At 42.8% G+C, this 22691-nt stretch overlaps 1 long non-coding RNA gene and 1 gene segment (V, D, J or C); one reads left to right on the forward strand and one right to left on the reverse strand.

Moving 5' to 3' along the window:
* LOC140716615 (uncharacterized) overlaps positions 1 to 22691 on the reverse strand; it is a 132771-nt gene that overhangs the window by 41830 nt on the left and 68250 nt on the right. The gene's annotated exons all lie outside the window — the stretch shown is intronic.
* The window catches only part of LOC140716612 (immunoglobulin heavy constant gamma 4-like), an 82888-nt gene that overhangs the window by 30355 nt on the left and 29842 nt on the right, over positions 1 to 22691 (forward strand). The window contains 3 exon segments of the C gene segment in view: positions 771 to 1073; positions 1162 to 1479; positions 7477 to 7779. Of these exon segments, the coding sequence occupies positions 809 to 1073; positions 1162 to 1479; positions 7477 to 7779 (886 nt within the window).

A 22691-nucleotide genomic window follows, 5' to 3' on the forward strand; every position in this document is an offset into this window, starting at 1 on the left:
CAACCCTGTTGCTGCTAGAAGGTTCAACAAATCTGCCAATACTTCCGAAGGCTTCTATTTATTTCAAAAAGCACAGATGAATTGAATTTAAACTCCCATCCACCAGGTTGGGATTTGAACCCATTTTCCCAGTTCATCAGTCCAGCAACTTCAGGATACACTCTGGCTGCTCATTTCAAGAGATACAGGGGCATTAGTGTTTCTAAGCAAGAATGCTAAAGCCACAGGCACCAGCAGAAGTAGTGCAGGTGTATGAATGAGCAGAGTTGAAAGAATATGATGTTTTCTGAAGCTTGTGTGGGTAGTGAAGGTTGCAGAGATGGGGAGAGCCACAGCCACAGTAAGACTGGAATGTCAGGATGTGAAGTTATTAAACTGAGTGAATTCCAGGCTCAGCCCAGATGGAGAAAGGGATTCTCATTGATTCACAGTGCTCATTGTTACTGATCAATGGCACTGAGTCCCCAAGCAAAGAATATACTGAGCTGTGTCTCTGCTGAGAAATCTGCATGCTTCTCTGTCTCACAGTGAACCAATTGGTACAGTTATTAGAAAGGGATTCAAAATCTAGTTAACACATCCTTTGTTCTGATTTGCTTTTCTGAATCAAAACTAACAGGAATATGAGACACATGATTCAGCTCTGGGTGTTTCTGTTATTCTGTCTGCATTAAATGCATCTGTCATGTACCGATGATCTGTCTTGACCCAACACAACCAATAGAAATATCTCCAGTCTGATTTTGAAGATTTCCATTTCTAATCCACAGAATTGCATGTCCTTATTCAAAATCCCTACATTGAAGAGATGTGGATCGACAAGACTGCTACCGTGAAGTGCACAGTTATCTGTACGGATCCGAGAAAATTAAGCATCACTTGGTACGTGGGCAGCAGGGTGAAAACTGTAGGAACTGTCAGACGTCAACCACAGAGGGACGGGTCCCGATACAGAGTTGTCAGTGAACTCCAGATCAGTGTGGAGGAGTGGTTCAGTGGGGTGGAGTACGAGTGCTCTGCTCAGGAATCTCCTTCATCTTCCCGAGTGTCAGCACGGACCAATAGTACCAAAGGTGGGTCAGAGACCAGCGATTAAGTGGCCAGTATTAGTTACCTGAGTCAAAATGTTTGACATTTTCTTTGTTTTCTTGTCACTTCTAGTTGAGATAAGAAGTCCCAAGGTCAGACTGCTGCCTCCACCTCAGGAAGAGACCAAGAAAAGGAAAACAGCCACACTGGAGTGTGTTGTGTCCAATTTCTATCCAGACCAAATAAATGTCATCTGGGAGAAAGACAGCACCGTGATCACCTCCAACACCAGCGCTACACCGACCACTCTGGAGCAGGGGTGGACTTTCAGTGCCAGACACTTCCTGACCGTGAGTTTACAGGAGTGGATGACAGAATCAGTTTTCAGCTGTACAGTGAATCATCCCCCCTCCAACACCCGTATCAAGAAGCAAGTGAAGAACAGCCAAGGTAGGGTCCTGGGATGCACCGCAGTAAAGTCAAGGGACATTTATAAAACTTCAATAGAGTGTGTTTTTTGACTGCTTTGGAGATGGCTCTTTGAGCAGTATTGGGTGTTATGTAATGAACCAGAGGTGATTAGGGAGCTGAAGGTAAAAGAACCCCCAGGAAGCAGTGATCACAATATAGTTAAGTCAACTTGAAATTGAATAGGGTTAAACTAAAGTCTGATGTAGCAGTATATCACTATATATCAGTACATCACAGTAAATTGCAGTGGTATGAGAGAGGACTTGGCCAAAGTAAATTGGAAGGAGATGCTGGCGAGGATGACAGCAGAGCAGCAATAGTGTGAGTTTCTGTAAAAAGTTAGCAAGGTGCAGGATAAATGTATTCCAGAAACAAAGAAATACTCAAATGACAGAATAGTATGACTGCGGCAGACAAGGCCTTGTCAAGGTGCCACAATAAGACTGCCTACCAAGGTAAGAAATGGAGGTCATTTAAGGGTGAAATTATGAGGGTACAGAATCTTTATGTTCCTGTTCGGTTGAAAGGAAAGGTTAAAGGTTTGAAAGCGCCATGGTTTTCAAGGGATATTAGAAACTTGGTTCGAAAAAAGAGGGATGTCTACAATAGATATAGGCAGCATGGAGTAAAGGAATTGCTCGAGGAATATAAAGAATGTAAAAGGAAACTTAAGAAAGAGATTAGAAAAGCTAAAGGAAGTTACGAGTTTGGTTTGGCAAATAAGGTGGAAGTAAATCCGAAAGGCTTCTACAGTTATATTAAAAGCAAGAGGATAGTGAGGGATAAAATTGGTCCCTTAGAGAATCAGGGTGGTCAGCTATGTGTGGAGCCGAGGGAGATGGGAGAGATTTTGAACGATTTCTTCTCTTCGGTATTCACTAAGGAGAAGGATATTGAATGGTGTAAGGTGTGGGAAACAAGTAAGGAAGTTATGGAACCTATGACAATTAAAGAGGTGGAAGTACTGGCGCTTTTAAGAAATTTAAAAGTGGATAAATCTCCGGGTCCTGACCGGATATTCCCCAGGACCTTGAGGGAAGTTTTTGTAGAGATAGCAGGAGCTCTGATGGAGATCTTTCAGATGTCATTAGAAACAGGGATTGTGCCAGAGGATTGGCGTATTGCTCATGTGGTTCCATTGTTTAAAAAGGGTTCTAGAAGTAAGCCTGGCAATTATAGACCTGTCAGTTTGACATCAGTGGTGGGTAAATTAATGGAAAGTATTCTTAGAGATAGTATTTATAATTATCTGGATAGACAGGATCTGATTAGGAGTAGCCAGCATGGATTTGTGCGTGGAAGGTCATGTTTGACAAACCTTATTGAATTTTTTGAAGTAGTTACGAGGAATGTTGACGAGGGTAAGGCAGTGGATGTAGTCTATATGGACTTCAGCAAGGCCTTTGACAAAGTTCCACATGGAAGGTTAGTTAAGAAGGTTCAGTCGTTAGGTATTAATGCTGGAGTAATAAAATGGATTCAACAGTGGCTAGATGGGAGATGCCAGAGAGTAGTGGTGGATAATTGTTTATCGGGATGGAGGCCGGTGACTAGCGGGGTGCCTCAGGGATCTGTTTTGGGCCCAATGTTGTTTGTAATATACATAAATGATCTGGATGATGGGGTGGTAAATTGGATTAGTAAGTATGCTGATGATACTAAGGTAGGTAAGGCCAAATTTGGAATATTGTGTACAGTTCTGGTCACCGAATTATAGGAAAGATATCAATAAATTAGAGAGAGTGCAGAGACGATTTACTAGGATGTTACCTGGGTTTCAGCACTTAAGTTACAGAGAAAGGTTGAACAAGTTAGGTCTCTATTCATTGGAGCGTAGAAGGTTGAGGGGGGATTTGATCGAGGTATTTAAAATGTTGAGAGGGATAGATAGAGTTGACGTGAATAGGCTGTTTCCATTGAGAGTAGGGGAGATTCAAACGAGAGGACATGATTTGAGAGTTAGGGGGCAAAAGTTTAAGGGAAACACGAGGGGGTATTTCTTTACTCAGAGAGTGATAGCTGTGTGGAATGAGCTTCCTGTAGAAGTAGTAGAGGCCAGTTCAGTTGTGTCATTTAAGGTAAAATTGGATAGGTATATGGATAGGAAAGGAGTGGAGGGTTATGGGCTGAGTGCGGGTAGGTGGGACTAGGTGAGATTAAGAGTTCGGCACGGACTAGGAGGGCCGGAATGGCCTGTTTCCGTGCTGTGATTGTTATATGGTTACGAGCCCTTGCTATTACAGGAAAGTTACTGGCATGGTTAGAGGATTGCCTGATTGGTAGGAGTCAGTGAGTGGGAATAAAAGGATCGTTTTCTGGTTGGCTACTTGTGACTAGTGGTGTTCCACAGGGGTCGGTGATGGGATCAGTTATTTTTATGCAGCATATCAATGATTTAGATGATGGAATAGATGGCTTTGTTGCCAAGTTTGCAGATGATGCAAAGATTGATGGAGGGGCTGGTAGTGTTGAGGAAACAGGTAGGCTGCAGAAGGACTTAAACAGATTAGGAGAATGGGAAAGAGACTGGCAAATGAAATACAATGTTGGAAAATGCATGGTCATGCACATTGTTAGGAGAAAAAATGTGCAGACTATTTTCTAAATGGGGAGAAAATCCAAAAATCAGATGCAAAGAGACGTTGGAGTCATTGTGCAGGCACCCGAAAAGTTAACTTGCAGGTAGAGTCGGTGGTGAGGAAGGCAAATGAAAAGTTAGCATTCATTTCAAGAGGCCTGGAATAAAAGAGCAGGGATGTGATGTATTGTAAACAGTTTAGGGCTCCTCATCTTAGAAAAGATGTGCTGGAATTGGTTCAGAGGAGGTTCACAAGGATGATGCAGGGAATGAAAGAGTTATATCAGGAACATTTGCTAGATCTGGGTCAATACACATTCAAATTTTAAATGACGAGGGGGGATCTCTTCGAAACCTTTCGAATGTTGAAATGCCTAGACAGAGTAGATGTGGAAAGAATGCTTCCCTTGGCAGTGGAGTCTAGGACAAGAGGGCACAGCTTCGGGATAGAGAGGTGTCAATTTAAAAAAGAGATGCAGAGGAATTTATTTAGCTATAGGTGATAAATATGTGGAATTTATTACCACAGCTGTGGAGGATAGGTTGCTGGGTGTATTTAAGGCAAGCTTGATAGGTCCTTGATTGGACATGGCATCAGAGGTTATGAGGAGAAGGCTTGGGAGTGGAGCTGAGGAAGGGAAAAAAGGATCAGAAGGAAAAAAGGGAAAAAAGAGAAAATGGCAGAGCAGACTCAATGAGCCAAATGGCCCAATTCTGCTCCGATGTCTAATGGTCTTTTTATAGAAATTGTTTACATCGTACTCTGAATTCAAGGTCAAACTGAATCATGGTGCAACCCTGGTTTAATTATGTGAGTGAATTGATTAAGTTCCAAGTATGAAGTACATTTATTAGCAAAGTATGTGCACCATATACAACCTTGAGATTCTCTTCTTGTAGGCAGTTACAAAACAAAGAAACACAATAAAATTCACAGTCAGTCATCCAATGTGTGAAAAATAAATAATAAATTGTGCAAACAATAAAAAAATTCAAACAAACAATCCACAGAACCTGAACCGCAGAGTCCCCTGAAGTAAATCCACAGCCACATCACCAGTTCAGCACTGCAACCGGTCCAGGAGACCGATGGCTGCAGGCCACGGCCACGGAGCCAGGCTCAGTGCTGAGGTGAGTGAAATCTCATAGAGTAGTGAGATGAATACTGGTTCCTACTTCACCTTCACTCTCAACGCCTCCTCTCCAGCTGCAGGTGCCTCAGAGCTTCCTTCATTCGCTGGTACTCATCCAAGAGGGACTGGTCCCCATGGGTCAGCTCCAGCCCTGACTCCAGGTCAACGAGCTCCTTCTCAAGCTGATTGATGCCAGTCATCAGCCGCACACGTATTCCTGGCAGAAAAGTATGACGTGAGCCTTGCCCACGTCCCACCAGAGCTGCAGGGAGGGGAAACTCCCTGCTCCTCACATAAGGACTCCCAAAACAGCTGGAATGAATACCAGAACCGGCCGTCGTCCCGCAGCTGGTTGTTGAAATGCCAGTATGTGGACACCACCAGTGTAGGCAGCACATTCAGCTCCGCCCAAAAAACGACTGGCAACCATTTAGAACAGAGGTTTGTTGTTATTCAGGCATTCAGTCGAGTCCAACTTCATTTTCTCATGGAACATAGGGTTCATAGGGTTTTCATAGCAAGATACGGAAGCAGACTGCCAGACCTTTCTCCCATGCAAATGCTGCTGCTGACCAGTTTGGGACCCGGCTGGGTTTGAACTCAGGACCATCTGCCCTGAAGTCCAGTGCTGATGCCACTGACCACCAGCTGTCCCACCTTGAAGGGACTCACAACCAATGTTCCCTCTAATTTTGAGTAGTCAGTGTGCGCAAAAATGTTATGTTGTGCTTTTTTTTCCTGTGACAAAAGTATTTGCGCACTGAATGCACACACGGCACAGTTTATGTAGGTTTACAAAATATTTGGCATATAATAACAACAACAGCACAGAATAACAACAAAACAGCATACTTATTTAAGTCACTCAGTTATTTTTTCTCTCTCCTGTCTTTGGCATTTACCTATTCTTTGTAAACTCTCTCTAGACTAATAGAACTTCCATCCAATTGATAGCTTTTGAATCTCATTAACACATCCAAATAACATACACCTAAATGGTTTCACAACTTGTTTTTGAGTTGATTCATTAGGCTAAGACCTCACTCACAGTCCGCACTAGATGCAAGAAAGGTTCCTCCAATGTCTATCAACTGTTCAAGGTCACAAAACCTGATCTTTTGTACACCGTCCAAATGCAATTTATTTGCCAAATGACACTTCAAAAAATCAAGTTTCCAAATATCATCCCACTTCTTTTCAGTAGCAAATTCTCCAGCATCTTTCACATCACGACAATACAAACAGATAACTCGCAGACTCCGAATCATACATAAATATTTCTCACAGCTGAACATTCATGACCTCTTGAGCTTTCAGTGTAGCAGTTTCTACTATTTTGTTAAGCCATCAACATTAAACAAACTTACAGTTCTTTTGCACTTCACGCCCTTCGCTTCTTTTGAATTTGACATAGTGAATCAATTTTTTTTCAATAAAAATTTAGTAAGCTATCTACAGGATTTGAAACAGATCTTTGTAAACTTTACGATATGAACACTGTCCACCAAAGATGGCTGCACCCATGATAAAGCTGTACAAACTGGAACTGGAAAGGTCAGCTGAGGTAAATTAGTGACGTGCATTGTGGTATTTGAAAAACAGACTAACTAGTTAACAGAAACATTTAGCTAAAGGATTACTTTCAATAAGTAGCATTATTAATTACTACATTACTTTAGGTAATTAACCTTTTGTGTGCACATTAATTTCCTTTGTGCACTGGTTAAAAAACGTGTGTGCGTGCACAAGCACACACTTTAGAGGGAACATAGCTGGCAAAACATTGACCAGAATTGAACAGGAAATGCTGATCCTGTCAGTAATAAACTAGTCCACTGGGGAATGGTGAAATAATAATTGTGATATTTCTCCCAGATGACTGTTAAGATACCTGCCGCTCAGTCACTTAAAGCAAACCTTCCTTCGAAGGGATCTGGATGAAGAAATGGTTCACAGTGATTCACTGTCACCTGGCAGGAAGGAAGAGGGAAGATGGGCTGAGGACTCTGAGTCCAGACAGTGACAAAGGTGAAGGCATGATCACCAGCAGACTGACATGAGATTCAGCCCAGCACATCCTTCATTCTGATTTTTTTTCCCAATTAAAACATTCAGGAACATGAGACATGTGATTCAGCCCAGGGTGTTTCTGTTATTCTGTTTACATTAAATGCAGCTGTCATGTACTAATGATCTGTCTTGACCTAACACAACCAATAGAAATACGCCAATGAGATTCTGAGCATTTCCATTTCTAATCCACAGAATTGTCAGTCTTTATTCAAAATCCCGACATTGAAGAGATGTGGATCGGCAAGACTTCGACAGTGAAGTGCACGGTTCTCTGTACAGATCCCGAAGATATCCACATCTCTTGGCACGTGGGCGGGAAGGAGAAAACTAAAGGAATTCACACCCATCAAGCGGAGAGGGACGGGTCCCGATACAGAGTGCTCAACGAACTCCAGATCAGTGTGGAGGAGTGGTTCAGTGGGGTGGAGTACGAGTGCTCTGCTCAGGAATCTCCTTCATCTTCCCGAGTGTCAGCACGGACCAATAGTACCAAAGGTGGGCAAGAGACCAGCGATTAAATGGCCAGCATTAGTTTCCCTGAGTCAAAACGTTTGACATTTCATTTGCTTTTTTGTCTATTCCAGTCGAAATAAAAAGTCCCAAGGTCAGACTGCTGCCTCCACCTCAGGAACAGACAAAAAATGGGAAAACAGCCACACTGGAGTGTGTGGTCTCCGGATTCTACCCGGACCAATTAAATGTCATCTGGGAGAAAGGCAGCACCGTGATCACCTCCAACACCACCGCTACACCGACCGCTCTGGAGCAGGGGTGGACTTTCAGTGCCAGACACTTCCTGACCGTGAGTTTACAGGAGTGGAAGACAGAATCAGTCTTCAGCTGTACAGTGAATCATCCCCCCTCCAACACCCGTATCAAGAAGCAAGTGAAGAACGTCCAAGGTAGGGTCCTGGGACACACCCCATTATTGAAATTGTTTACATTGTGCTATGAATTCAAGGTCAACACTAAATCACAGTGCAGCCCTGGTTTAGTTATGTGAGTGAACTGATAAAGTACAAAGTACATTTATTATCAAAGTCTGTGCACCATATACAACCTTGAGATTCTCTTCTTGCAGGCAGTCACAAAGCAAAGAAACACAATAGAATTCAGAGTCAAACATCCAATGTGTGAAAAAGAAAGAAGAAATTGTGCAAACAAAAAAGAATTCAAACAAACAATCCACAGAACCTGAACCATCCAGATATCTGCCAACCTGATGACAGGAATCTTTATTATTGCACTTTGAGTAATCTCCCCCAATTCCTTTATTCTCCCTTTTTTTCTACTTTATTACAATCCATTTACTGGATTCCAGACCTGTCTCTGGTATCCATTCAGATGGGTTTAACAGAGAGAGAAGAAAACATGCAATTCAAACTGGCTATCTCACCCTTCTACATTTCAGTTTGACTTTCTATTATCCTTGTGGCCACCTATTTCAATCTGACTTCCCATTCCCATTCTGACATGTCTGTCCATGGTCTCCTCTACTGCCCTGGTGAGGGCAAAGTCAGGTTGGAGCAGCAACACCTCATATTCCATCCAGATATCTGCCAATCTGATGTCTACAACTCCCAGTAAGCTCCCCCAATCCCCACTCCTTTATTCTTTCTTTTCTAATCCTCTCGTCCCTTCACTTCTCCTCACCTGCCCATCATCTCCATTTTGTTCCCCTTCTCCTGCACTGACATCCATGGTCCACTGTGTTAGCAGATTCCTTCTGCTTCAGGCAATTATCTCTTCCACTTATCCCCTACCAGCTTCTTACTTCATACCCCCTCCCCATCCACACCCTTTCCCCCTCACCTGGTCTCACTCTCATCTGACAGAATGTATTCCTTTCCACTCCACCCACCTCTTATTCTGGCTTCAGCCCACTTCCATTCCAGTACCAGTGAAATCTCTTGGCCTTAAAGATCGAATGTTTATTCACCTCCAAATTTGCTGCCTGACTTGCTGAGTCCCTCCCGCGTTTTGAGAGTGTTTTTCAATATTCCCAGCATCTGTAGAATCTCTTGTGTTTCTGGTTGTCCATACACTCATTCATTTGTGTACATTGTTGCTTCAGTGTGACTCAGATCCCAATTCCAGTTTCCTTGGCCAGATTCCCTCCTGTCTGACTCCAGTCAGCAAGAACTGGAACCTGTTTTTCACCCAGTGGCTGTGAGGCACGAGGTGATGAAGGTGAACGGGGCTGAAATTCTAAATTGACTCAGTCAAAGGACGGATGACCCTTTGATAATGTCGGGCACAAGACAAATTGGTGAGACAAGACACGGGTCTAACCAGTCTCCTGTCCAATCTGACATGCTTTGTGCCTAAATCCTGGATCAGACAAATTGCTAACGTTACATTGATCCACGTGCTGGACACTGAATTCAGTCCAAGAGGGAAACTCAGTGATCCCTAGGAATGTCCAAAGGAGAATGTTTTGTTAGAATTGCCCAAACATTGCCAGAATTACATGCTTCTTGTGGAATAACACCAGCATTTAGACAATAGACAATAGACAATAGGTGCAGAAGCAGACCATTCGGCCCTTCGAGCCTGCACCGTCATTCCGAGATCATGGCTGATCATCTACTATCAATACCCGGTTCCTGCCTTGTCCCCATATCCCTTGATTCCCCTATCCATAAGATACCTATCTAGCTCCTTCTTGAAAGCATCCAGAGAATTGGCCTCCACTGCCTTCCGAGGCAGTGCATTCCAGACCCCCACAACTCTCTGGGAGAAGAAGTTTTTCCTTAACTCTGTCCTAAATGACCTACCCTTTATTCTCAAACCATTCCCTCTGGTACTGGACTCTCCCAGCATCTGAAACATATTTCCTGCCTCTATCTTGTCCAATCCCTTAATAATTTTATATGTTGCAATCAGATCCCCTCTCAATCTCCTTAATTCCAGTGTGTACAAGCCCAGTCTCTCTAACCTCTCTGCGTAAGACAGTCTGGACATCCCAGGAATTAACCTCGTGAATCTACGCTGCACTTCCTCTATAGCTAGGATGTCCTTCCTTAACCCTGGAGACCAAAACTGTACACAATACTCCAGGTGTGGTCTCACCAGGGCCCTGTACAAATGCAAAAGGATTTCCTTGCTCTTGTACTCAATTCCCTTTGTAATAAAGGATAACATTCCATTAGCCTTCTTCACTGCCTGCTGCACTTGCTCATTCACCTTCAGTGACTGATAAACAAGTACTTCTAGATCTCTTTGTATTTCTCCCTTACCTAACTCTACACTGTTCAGATAATAATCTGCCTTCCTGTTCTTACTCCCAAAGTGGGTAAGCTCACACTTATTCACATTAAACGTCATCTGCCAAGTATCTGCCCACTCACTCAGTCTATCCAAGTCACCCTGACTTCTCCTAACATCCTCATCACATGTCACACTGCCACCCAGCTTAGTATCATCAGCAAACTTGCTGATGTTATTCTCAATGCCTTCATCTAAATCGTTTATGTAAATCGTAAAAAGCTGTGGTCCCAATACCGAGCCCTGTGGCACCCCACTAGTCACCACCTACCATTCCAAGAAACACTCATTCACCGTTACCCTTTGCTTTCTATCTGTCAACCAGTTTTCAATCCATGTCAATATCTTCCCCCCAATGCCATGAGCTTTGATTTTACCCACCAATCTCCTATGTGGGACCTTATCAAATGCCTTCTGAAAATTGAGGTACACTACATCCACTGGATCTCCCTTGTCTAACTTCCTGGTTACATCCTCTAAAAACTCCAATAGATTAGTCAAGCATGATTTGCCCTTGGTAAATCCATGCTGGCTCGGCCCAATCCTATCACTGCTATCTAGATATGCCACTATTTCATCTTTAATAATGGACTCTAGCATCTTCCCCACTACTGATGTTAGGCTGACAGGATGATAGTTCTCTGGTTTCTCCCTCCCTCCTTTCCTAAAAAGTGGGATAACATTAGCCATTCTCCAATCCTCAAGAACTGATCCTGAATCTAAGGAACATTGGAAAATGATTACCAATGCATCCGCAATTTCCAGGGCCACCTCCTTTAGTACCCTAGGATGCAGACCATCTGGACCTGGGGATTTGTCAGCCTTCAGTCCCATCAGTCTACTCATCACCGTTTCCTTCCTAATGTCAATCTGTTTCATTTCCTCTGTTACCCTATGTCCTTGGCCCATCCATACATCTGGGAGATTGCTTGTGTCTTCCCTAGTGAAGACAGATCTAAAGTATTTATTAAATTCTTCTGCCATTTCTCTGTTTCCCATAACAATTTCACCCAATTCATTCTTCAAGGGCCCAATTTAGCAATAAAGGGAGTGATCCTGACTCTGTCAAGTTTTATAAAGGGATCCCATTTCCCAGGGACTGCTGAACATCAAGACCAGGCTGATATGGGACATAACTGAGTAATCTGCAGAAATCATGTTTAGCCACATCACAGTGCTGATTAAACTGGGATTCACAATTCAGTGACCCTTCAGTGTACACCTAGGATTCAATATTTGTGATATTTCATGACAACAATGATCATCTAGTGTACACCCTTGGACTTTCTACTTTAAAAGAAAATTATTCATAATCTCTCCAAAATGAGAATGTTGAGAAATACAGATCATACTTTGTCAGATGATCCGTCCCAGTCAGACTGGAACCGTATGTGTTACATCTGCTCTTTCTTCAGACAAGGCACTGACTCACAGTCTCATTGAAGGCTTGAGCATGACACAAACACAATAAGACTTCACACAAAATGTCAAAGAGGAAAACACACCATGTGCCTGAAGGTGACTGAGTGTGTAAATGGTGTATACCAGAGTTTCCCAACCTCTTTTTAGTGCACTGCACCCCCTCTCAAAGCATATTCATACTTGCCAATGCCTCTCTAAAACACCTTCATACTTGCCAATGCTCCTCTTAAGCACAATATCCTTTCTGGCACTCCCATAGTGCAAAAATATTTCTACCATGTGATAACATGAGAAAAATTATTCTGCTTTAAATTTTTATTTGTTTTGAATCCTAGCTTACACAGACCTGTGCACCATACAGCAGCTTCAATATCAATGTGATCCTTGAGCTTGATGGCTTTTAGCAAGAGTTGAAATACCTAGTTCAAGGCGTGATAGCAAAAACCTTAGGCTCCCACATGTAACAATGTCCAAGTGGTTTCTGTTTTTCTGAGTATGTGGTTCACTGCACTGAAGTCTTGTTCAGCAAGGTAGGTGGATGGAACTGTAACGCAAAGCAGTTTGGCTCTTCTCCAAAGACCAAGAAACTTCTTATGACAGTGTAGCCACATACCATAAAACCCAACAGTTTTGAAAAGCATTTTTGCCTCTTCATCATTCTGGAGTTTGATAGTTCCTTCCTGCAAACTCTCTTCTTCTTCTTCTACCTTGCAAAGAAATGGGTTAATAACCCAGTCCAGAATTTCTGGATCATTCAAATCCTGAAATCAAGTCTGAAAATCTTTCTTCAGTGACTGCAGGTGTAAGCAGAACTCCTGCAAATCACCATCTGTGAAAGAGAGTGCCATACTTTCCATGCAGGAAAACTGTGAGTATATTCTTCTCCCTAACATGAGGAAATCTGCAGATGCTGGAAATTCAAGCAACACACACAAAATGCTGGTGGAACGCAGCAGGCCAGAGAGCATCTATAGGAAGATGTACAGTCGACGTTTCGGGCCGAGTCCCAATGTTTTGGTTATATAGTTCCAATTTGCCAATAAACGTGGACACTGTACTTTTTGCAGTGAGTTGAAATTCTCACCTTGTAGTTTCATATTTAGAATGTTCATTTTGTCATACAGATCAGCTAGGTATGCGACTCTCCACGTAGAAGTTCAATCTTGTTTCCAAGCTGTTGTCGAATTTGCTTTTTATGAAAGAGAATCTCTTGATAAAACTTTTCCATTTTTGATAAATTGTACATATACTATTCGGGGTCGACAGGTTCAGTGTTTGACTCTATTTCACCATTTGGTTACGGCCAGTGCTGTATCGTTGCTCAACCTGTTTTCCGTACATCTGTAGACAAAGTTGAGAGTGTGTAGTTGAACTGTTAAATAGCATGAACTTGTTCCATACTGCAAGTCAGGGGGAACTGTTGGACACCTTGGGTGCTAATTTGTGCATCCCTAATAATGTCTGTTTTGTTGGTGGGGAAGATGAGATTGCTGAGTTTCAAATGCGTTGTGACGACGAGTGCTCACGGCCTGAAGAGCTATGGTTCTTCCTGTGTTCTATTGCCTCATCTTTTTTTATGAAGTGCCTGCTCTACTAATGGTCAGTCAGTTCTCGTGCCTTAGTGAGCTTATCGGCACCTCAAAGAACTCCACCCGATGACTTCTATTTTCCTAAATGCCTCCTTAGGACATGTTACCGCCCCCTTTTGGGGTAGTTCTGCTGCAGCTGGGAATCACTGGTGCACATTAAATGCAGAGAGCAGCAATGTACGTGAACTGATGATCGTGCATTGGGCGACGACCTCAATAACTTCACCTGAGTGCAATCACACAAAAGTGACACCAACCCAGAGGACAGGTGCCACAAAAGTTGATCAAAGAGCTGTTTTATTCATTTATAATTTCCTATCAATCACTGATCGCTCTAGAACGGAGGGACTTGTTACTTCATTCCTGATGATGATTAAGTTTCAGCCGTATTGCTGCAGGTCTGGAGTCACAGACCAGCCAGGCCTGATATGGATGAATGATTTTTTTTCCCAGAAGCTACAAATAACACTCCAAATCCTTCCATTTTCTTCTTTTCATTCTGGAAAGGATATATGAATTCAATTTAAACTCCCATTCGCCTGGTTGGGATTTGAACCCATTTTGCCAGATCATCAGTCTCTAATTGTAGGATACACTCATGGCTGAGCATTTTAGCAGAGACAGAGTCTTCAGTATTTGTAAGCAAGAATGCTAAAGCCACAGTCACCAGCAGAAGTAGTGCAGGTGTATGAGGGAGCAGAGTTGAAAGAGTATGATGTTTTCTGAAGTTTGTGTTGGTGGTGATGGTTGCAGAGATGAGGAGAGGCACAGCCACAGTAAGACTGGAATGTCAGGATGTGAAGTTATTAAACTGAGTGAATCCCAGGCTCAGCCCAGATGGAGAAGGGGATTCTCATTGATTCACAGTGCTCATTGTTACTGAGACTCAATGGCACTGAGTCTCCAAGCAAAGAATATACTGAGCTGTGTCTCTGCTGAGAAATCTGCATGCTTCTCTGTCTCACAGTGAATCAATTGGTACAGTTATTAGAAAGGGATTCTAGACCAAGAACATAAAGGAAATGTCAAACATTTTGACTCAGGTAACTAATGCTGGCCATTTAATCACTGGTCTCTTTCACAACTTTAGCAGTATTGGACAGTGCTGACACTTGGGAAGATGGGGGAGATTTCTGAGGAGAGCACTCGAACTCCACCACAGTGAAGCACTCCTCCACGCTAGTCTGTAGTCAACTGAGCACTTTGTATCGGGAGCCGTCCCTCTCCGGTTAATGGGTGACAGGTCCTTTAGTTTTCTCATCCCACCCACATACCAAGAGATGTGGATATCTTCCGGATCAGTACAAATGACTGTACACTTCACAATAGAGGTCTTGTCAATCCACATATCTTCCACAATGGATCTGCCCAAGAAGACACCATTCTCCCTTCTACTTAACGGTTGTTAACGGTGATCAACCCGATGTAATGAAACAAGTACCACAGTTGGTTCTTTTCCACCTTTATTAGTAGCAAGCTATGAGAGAGAACACTCCTTCTGCACTCGCACAGAATCAGCCACAGTACTCTCTGTCAAAGCACAGAGATACAGAGTTTTTATACCATCTTTGTCAAGTATGCAGAAAATAATTTCTAGCTAACTCCCACAGTCACATGTCCAGCAACAGTGATAGCCCGAGACAAAGACCACTTGATCACCTCAAACAAAATGGATATTCCAGTCAAGTAAATGGATTATTGATGTAAAAGGACAACCAGTTTGATAGACACTCCAGCCACTTTAATTAAGAAAGGAATACCCTACCTGGTTTGTTGGAGCCAAAACTTAACTACAAAGATAAGAACATCCACTAACTTTTATGCTTTAATTAAGAAAGGAATGCCCCATCTAATCTCCATCAGCAACCGCCTTTTGTCAAAACCAAAAGTTGTGAAAAATCAGGAGACATTCTTTTGTGGGTTTTGTGAGCTTTTAATCCTTATCTCACTCCAAAGAATAGCTGCTCAAACACGCTGCAGCCATTCTCAAACCAGAATACACACTCAACCTTAACCATTATTTACAGGAATCTAAGGATCCCCCTTAAGACATTATCATGATGGTGGATGTGAAACAATCACTTGCCTGACAGTGCCTGTGCAGGAATGGACCAAAAAGCACATTCCCGTTTTACAGCGAGGTCAACGTGACATATCAAGAGGGAGTGACGTCTAAATAAGTTAGTCTAATTTACTAACAGTTTGAGACTACTTAACTCCCACACAATTCCTGTCCCTACTGTCAATCTTGTTGACTGATGTACAGACAATCTTTACACTTTGAATCAACTCGTATCACCAGCAGCTTAAACCCCATCTACTGGGCAGGAAAGGTGTAAGATTAGGTCACCTGTCCATTCTGAATCTGTATGTAGTTATAATGAAAATAAGTTAGTGAGCAAAGCTCACATCCCATGATTTACCATCTGGAGAATATCTCCCTGTTCCGTTTTCCCTCTCTCATCAGGGTTAGTTCCTCAAATAATATCTCTGCAATTTTGTATTTGCTTCAGTCTCCAGAGTCTGTTTCCAACGTTTCCTGAGAGAATCTCCTGTTGATTGTCCACTCACTGAAATGTAGGTGCCTGGATATTTTTGAATTGATGCCCAGTCCTCGAGTGAATATTGTGATCCTTGACCAAGTTCAAAGAGCACATGTAGGACTGACACAACCTCATCACGATAGGATGTGATCTACAGAGGATAGAGTGGGAATATGTGGCGCTCCCTTTTTTCCAAGCTTAAATCTATGAATCTTCTATTTCCAGGTGGAAAATGTCCCCGCTGTTTATCGAAGTCTGTGCCAATGCTCTTTGTCATGAGTAATTTCAATGCAACATTCTCCGATGGTTCAACCCGACAGTATCATTGTTCAGCAGGAAAGTGTGAAATAAAGTGATTGGCTGTGTATACAATTCGTCATTGAATTTTATTACAATCCATTTACTGGATTCCAGACCTGTCTGTTATCCATTCAGATGGGTTTAACAGAGAGAGAAGAAAACATGTGATTCAAACTGACTATCTCTCCCCTGTACATTTCAATTTGACTTTCTATTATCCTTGTGGCCACCTATTTCAATTTGACTTCCCGTTGCCATTCTGACATCTGTCCATAGCCGCCTCTACTGCCCTGGTGAGGCCAAAGTCAGACTGGAGCAGCAACACCTCATTTTTTTGTCCAGATATCTGCCAGTCTGATGTCATGAGTACTGATTGCTACAACTCCCCGTAATTTCCCCCAAACACCCCTCCTTTATTCTTTCTTTTTTTAATCCCCTTATCCCTTCACTTCTTCTCACCTGCCCATCATCTCCATTTGGATCCCCTCCTCCTGCATTTTCCTCCATGGTCCACTGTCCAATCAGATTCCTTCTGGTTCAGCCATTTATCTCTTCCACATCCCCTAGCAGCTTCTTAATTCATACACCCTCCCCCATCCACACCCTTTCCCCTCACCTGGTCTCAACTCTCATCTGACAGAATGTATCCATCGAAACAGAGAAGAAACAGAGAAAACCTACAGCACAATACAGACCCTTTGGCCCACAAAGCTGTGCCGAACCTAGGGTTACCCAGAGCATTCTATTTGTTTGAAGCTCCATGTACATGTTCCTTTTGTTTCCACCCACCTTCCTATTCTGGCTTCTGCCCACTTCCAATCCAGTACCAGTGAAGTACCATCCTGAAAGATCAACTGTTTATTCCCCTCCACAGTTGCTACTTGACTTGGCAAGATCCTTCAGTGTTTAGTACGTGTTCAAGATTTCAGCAACTGTAGAATCTCTTGTGTTTCTAGTTGTCCATACACTCATTCATTTGTGTACATTGTTGCTTCAGTGTGACTCAGATCCCAATTCCAGTTTCCTTGGCCAGATTCCCTCCTGTCTGACTCCAGTCAGCAAGAACTGGAACCTGTTTTTCACCCAGTGGCTGTGAGGCACGAGGTGATGAAGGTGAACGGAGCTGAAATTCCAAATTGACGGCAGACTCATTGACAATGTTGGGCACAAGACAAGTTGTTGAGATAAGACACAGGGGTCTAACCAGTCTCTCCCATCTGATATGCTTTGTGTGTAAATGCTGGATCAGATAAATTGCTAAAGTTACATTGATCCACGTTCCGGACACTGCATTCAGTCCAAGAGGGAAATTCAGTGATCCAAGGAAAGTCAGAAAGGAGAATGATTGATTAGAATTACCCAAGCAATGACAGAATTATATGCTTCTTGTGGAATAACACCAGCATTCAGCAAAAAGGGGAGCGATACTGACTCTGTCATGTTTTACGAGGGGATCACATTTCCCAGGACATACTGAACATCAAGACCAGGCTGATATGGGACCTAACTGAGAAACCTGCAGAAAACATGTTTAACAACATCACAGTCAAGTCAAGTCAAGTCAAGTCAACTTTTATTGTCATTTCGAACATAACTGCTGGTACAGTGCATAGTATAAATGAGACAACGTTTTTCAGGACCATCGTTTACATGACACAGTACAAAAAACTAGACTGAACTACGTAATAAAAAAAAACACAGAGAAAGCTACACTAGACTACAGACCTACACTGGACTGCATAAAGTGCACAAAAACAGTGCAGGCATTACAAAAAATAATAAACAGGACAGTAGGGCAAGGTGTCAGTCCAGGCTTCGTGTATTGAGGAGTCTGATAGCTTGGGGGAAGAAACTATTATATAATCTGGTCGTGAGAGCCCAAAAGCTTCGGAGCCTTTTCCCAGACTGCAGGAGGGAGAAGAGATTGTATGAGGGGAGCGTGGGGTCCTTCATAATGCTGTTTCCTTTGCAGATGTAGCGTGTAGTGTAAATGTCCGTGATGGCGGGAAGAGAGACCCCGATGATCTGCTCAGCTGACCTCACTATCTGCTGATTAAACTGAAATTCACAATTCAGTGACCCTTCAGTGTACACCTAGGATTCAATATTTGTGATATTACATGAAAACAATGATCATCTGGTCTACACCTATGGACTTTCTACTTTCAAAAAAAATTGTTCATAATCTTTCTGAAAAGAGAGATGTTGAGAAATACACATCATAATTTGTCAGATGATCTGTCCCAGTCAGACTGAAACCATGTGTGTTACATCTGCTCTTTCTTCAGACAAAGACACTGTCTCATTGAAGGCCTCGACTGTGACACAAACACAATCAGACTCCACACTAAATGTCAAAGAGGAAAACACACCATGTGCCTGAAGGTGACTGAGTGTGTAAATGGTGTATACCAGAGTTTCCCAACCTCTTTTTAGTGCACTGCACCCCCTCTCAAAGCACATTCATACTTGCCAATGCCTCTCCAAAACACCTTCATACTTGCCAATGCTCCTCTTAAGCACAATATCCTTTCTGGCACTCCCATAGTGCAAAAATATTTCTACCATGTGATAACATGAGAAAAATTATTCTGCTTTAAATTTTTATTTGTCTTGAATCCTAGCTTACACAGTACCTGTGCACCATACAGCAGCTTCAATATCAATGTGATCCTTGAGCTTGATGGCTTTTAGCAAGAGTTGAAATACCTAGTTCAAGGCGTGATAGCAAAAACCTTAGGCTCCCACATGTAACAACGTCCAAGTGGTTTCTGTTTTTCTGAGTACGTGGTTCACTGCACTGAAGTCTCGTTCAGCAAGGTAGGTGGATGGAACTGTAACGCAAAGCAGTTTGGCTCTTCTCCAAAGACCAAGAAACTTCTTATGACAGTGAAGCCACATACCATAAAACCCAACAGTTTTGAAAAGCATTTTTGCCTCTTCATCATTCTGGAGTTTGATAGTTCCTTCCTGCAAACTCTCTTCTTCTTCTTCTACCTTGCAAAGAAATGGGTTAATAACCCAGTCCAGAATTTCTGGATCATTCAAATCCTCAAATCAAGTCTGAAAATCTTTCTTCAGTGACTGCAGGTGTAAGCAGAACTCCTGCAAATCACCATCTGTGAAAGAGAGTGCCATACTTTCCATGCAGGAAAACTGTGAGTATATTCTTCTCCCTAACATGAGGAAATCTGCAGATGCTGGAAATTCAAGCAACACACACAAAATGCTGGTGGAACGCAGCAGGCCAGAGAGCATCTATAGGAAGATGTACAGTCGACGTTTGGGGCCAAGTCCCAATGTTTTGGTTATATAGTTCCAATTTGCCAATAAACGTGGACACTGCACTTTTTGCAGTGAGTTGAAATTCTCACCTTGTAGTTTCATACTTAGAATGTTCATTTTGTCATACAGATCAGCTCGGTATGTGACATCTCCACGTAGAAGTTCAATCTTGTTTCCAAGCTGTTGTCGAATGAGCAAAAATTCAACAACAGTGTCAAAAAGCTCAAGGAAAACTTTTAAGCAGCAGCCTTTTGACAGCCAACACATCTCAGTGTGATGAAGCAAGTGTTCAAATTCTTCACCACTTCTTGACTTAACTGGCAAAACTTTCTGCTATTTTAATGGATGAGCTTTAAGTTTGTTGATAGCAGATATTACCAAGGGGCATGCTTGTAAAATGTCGCTGGCTGAAGTTGTTTGGCTGCGAGATGTTGACGTGAATTGCACAATGGATTGCAAACAGACTTGGAATATTTTTCCCCACTAAGTCAGCATGGTGACCCATCATATATGGTGCTCCATCTGTTGCACAAAAATCACGTTCCCAATCAGAATACTTTTATCCTCAATGTACATTTTGAGCTCATAGTAGATTGATTCTTCATTGAATTTGTTCTTTGCTTTTTACAAAAGAAAATCTCTTGATAATCTTTTCCATTTTTGATAAATTGTACATATGCTATTCAGGGTCAACAGGTTCAGTGTTTGACTCTATTTCACCATTTGGTTCCGGCCAGTGCTATATCATTGCTCAACCCACTTTCCGTACATCTGTAGACAAATTTGAGAGTGTGTAGTTGAACTGTTAAATAGCATGAACTTGTTCCATACTGCAAGTCAGGGGGAACTGTTGGACACCTTGGTTGCTAATTTATGCATCCCTAATAATGTCTGGTTGGTAGGTGGGGAAGATGAGATTGCTGAGTTTCAAATGCGTTGTGACGATGAGTGCTCACGGCCTGAAGAGCTATGGTTCTTCCTGTGTTCCAGTGCCTCATCTTTTTTTATGAAGTGCCTGCTCTACTGATGGTCAGTCAGTTCTCGTGCCTTAGTTAGCTTCCCGGCGCCCCAGAGAATCTTGAACTAAACCTGATGACTTCTATTTTCCTAAATGCCCCCTTAGGACAAGTTACCGCCCCCTTTTTGGGTAGTTCTGCTGCAGCTGGGAATCACTGGTGCACATTAAATGCAGAGAGCAGCAATGTACGTGAACTGATGGTCGTGCATTGGGCGACGACCTCAACAACTTCACCTGAGTGCAATCACACAAAAGTGACACCAACCCAGAGGACAGGTGCCACAAAAGTTGATCAAAGAGCTGTTTTATTCATTTATAATTTCCTATCAATCACTGATCACTCTGGAACTGAGGGACTTGTGACTTCATTCCTGATGATGATTAAGTTTCAGCTGTATTGCTGCAGGTCTGGAGTCACAGACCAGCCAGGCCTGATATGGATTATTGCTTTTTTTTCTCAGAAGCTACAAATAAGACTCAAAATCCTTCATTTTCTTCTATTCATTCTGGAAAGCAGATATGAATTCAATATAAACTCCCATTCGCCTGGTTGGGATTTGAACCCATTTTGCCAGATCATCTGTCCCTAACTGAAGGATACACTCATGGCTGCTCATTTCAACAGGGACAGAGGATTCAGTGTTTGTAAGCAAGAATGCCAAAACCACAGGCACCAGCAGAAGTAGTAAAGCTGTATCAGCGAGCAGAGTTGAAAGAATACGATGTTTTCTGAAGATTGTGTGGGTGGTGAAGTTTGCAGAGATGAGGAGAGGCACAGCCACAGTAAGACTGGGATGTCGGGATGTGAAGTTATTAAACAGGGTGAATCCCAGGCTCAGCCCAGATGGAGAAAGGGATTCTCATTGATTCACAGTACTCATTATTACTGATCAATGGCACTGAGACTCCAGGCAAAGAATATACTGAGCTGTGTCTCTGCTGAGAAATCTGCATGCTTCTCTGTCTCACAGTGAACCAATTGGTACAGTTATTAGAAAGGGATTCTAGACCAAGAAAACAATGGTGTCACGTACCCTGTCACCGGGTTACTAAACCAGCAGAAATGGAATGATACGTTGGAGTCTGGTGGTACTGTAACTAAAGGTGTTTATTAGTAAACTAAGTAATACAGTATCAAAATTGCAAATATTCATATAAAACAGGTTAGCAAGGATAAATACAGAAGTGTAGGAATAAGAATCAAAACCAAGCTCTATCAAAACCAAGGGTAAATGAATAGTCCTAAGAATATGCAGAGTTCAGTTCAGTTCAGTTTGGGTTGAGGTAGATGTTGGTTTGCAATGTTGGAGAGAGAGAGAGCGAGAGCGAGAGAGAGAGAGAGAGAGAGAGAGAGAGAGAGAGAGAGAGAGAGAGAGAGAGAGAGAGAGCAAGAGATGAGCAGCTGCAGCAGGCAAAACTTCCGTCGTCTTCTTCCGTTGTACCATTGGGGTCACTGGTTATGACCCTTCCGTCCCAGGCTAGACCGTTCTTCAGTGGTGGACTCGTCACCCGGGCAAGGGTGGACACACACACAAGTCCCCACCGCCTACCTTCATCCACCGTGAGCTCTGGACCGATTCCCCTGAAACGATCCTCCAGGCCCCCACCTTCCTGTGGGTGCACAACACTCTTGCAGTGTCTCGTGGTGTGTCTGCCGGTGTCTCAGTAGACCCATCTTTTATCTCCCCTGATGGGGTATCAGCCATCCATCAACTCAACATGTCCATGTCCATCAAACTAGGCCCCTCCCTGCTGTCTCAGCAGGAATGTTAACGAACAACTAAGTGTCCTTGCAGCAAAAGGTAAACAATCAGTGAATACGCCATAATACTAAATCATGTGTCTCTCTCTCTCTCTCTCTTATCTGTAGCAGATGCCTCTACCTCTGTTCTTCATCTCTCTCTCTCATTAGCAGCATAGTTCACAGGGGGGGGTCAACTCTGGTCCCCATCTCCATCTGGTTTTCTCATCACACATAGGATG

This window comes from Hemitrygon akajei, chromosome 25 (genome assembly GCF_048418815.1).
Source record: "Hemitrygon akajei chromosome 25, sHemAka1.3, whole genome shotgun sequence".
NCBI lineage: Eukaryota > Metazoa > Chordata > Chondrichthyes > Myliobatiformes > Dasyatidae > Hemitrygon > Hemitrygon akajei.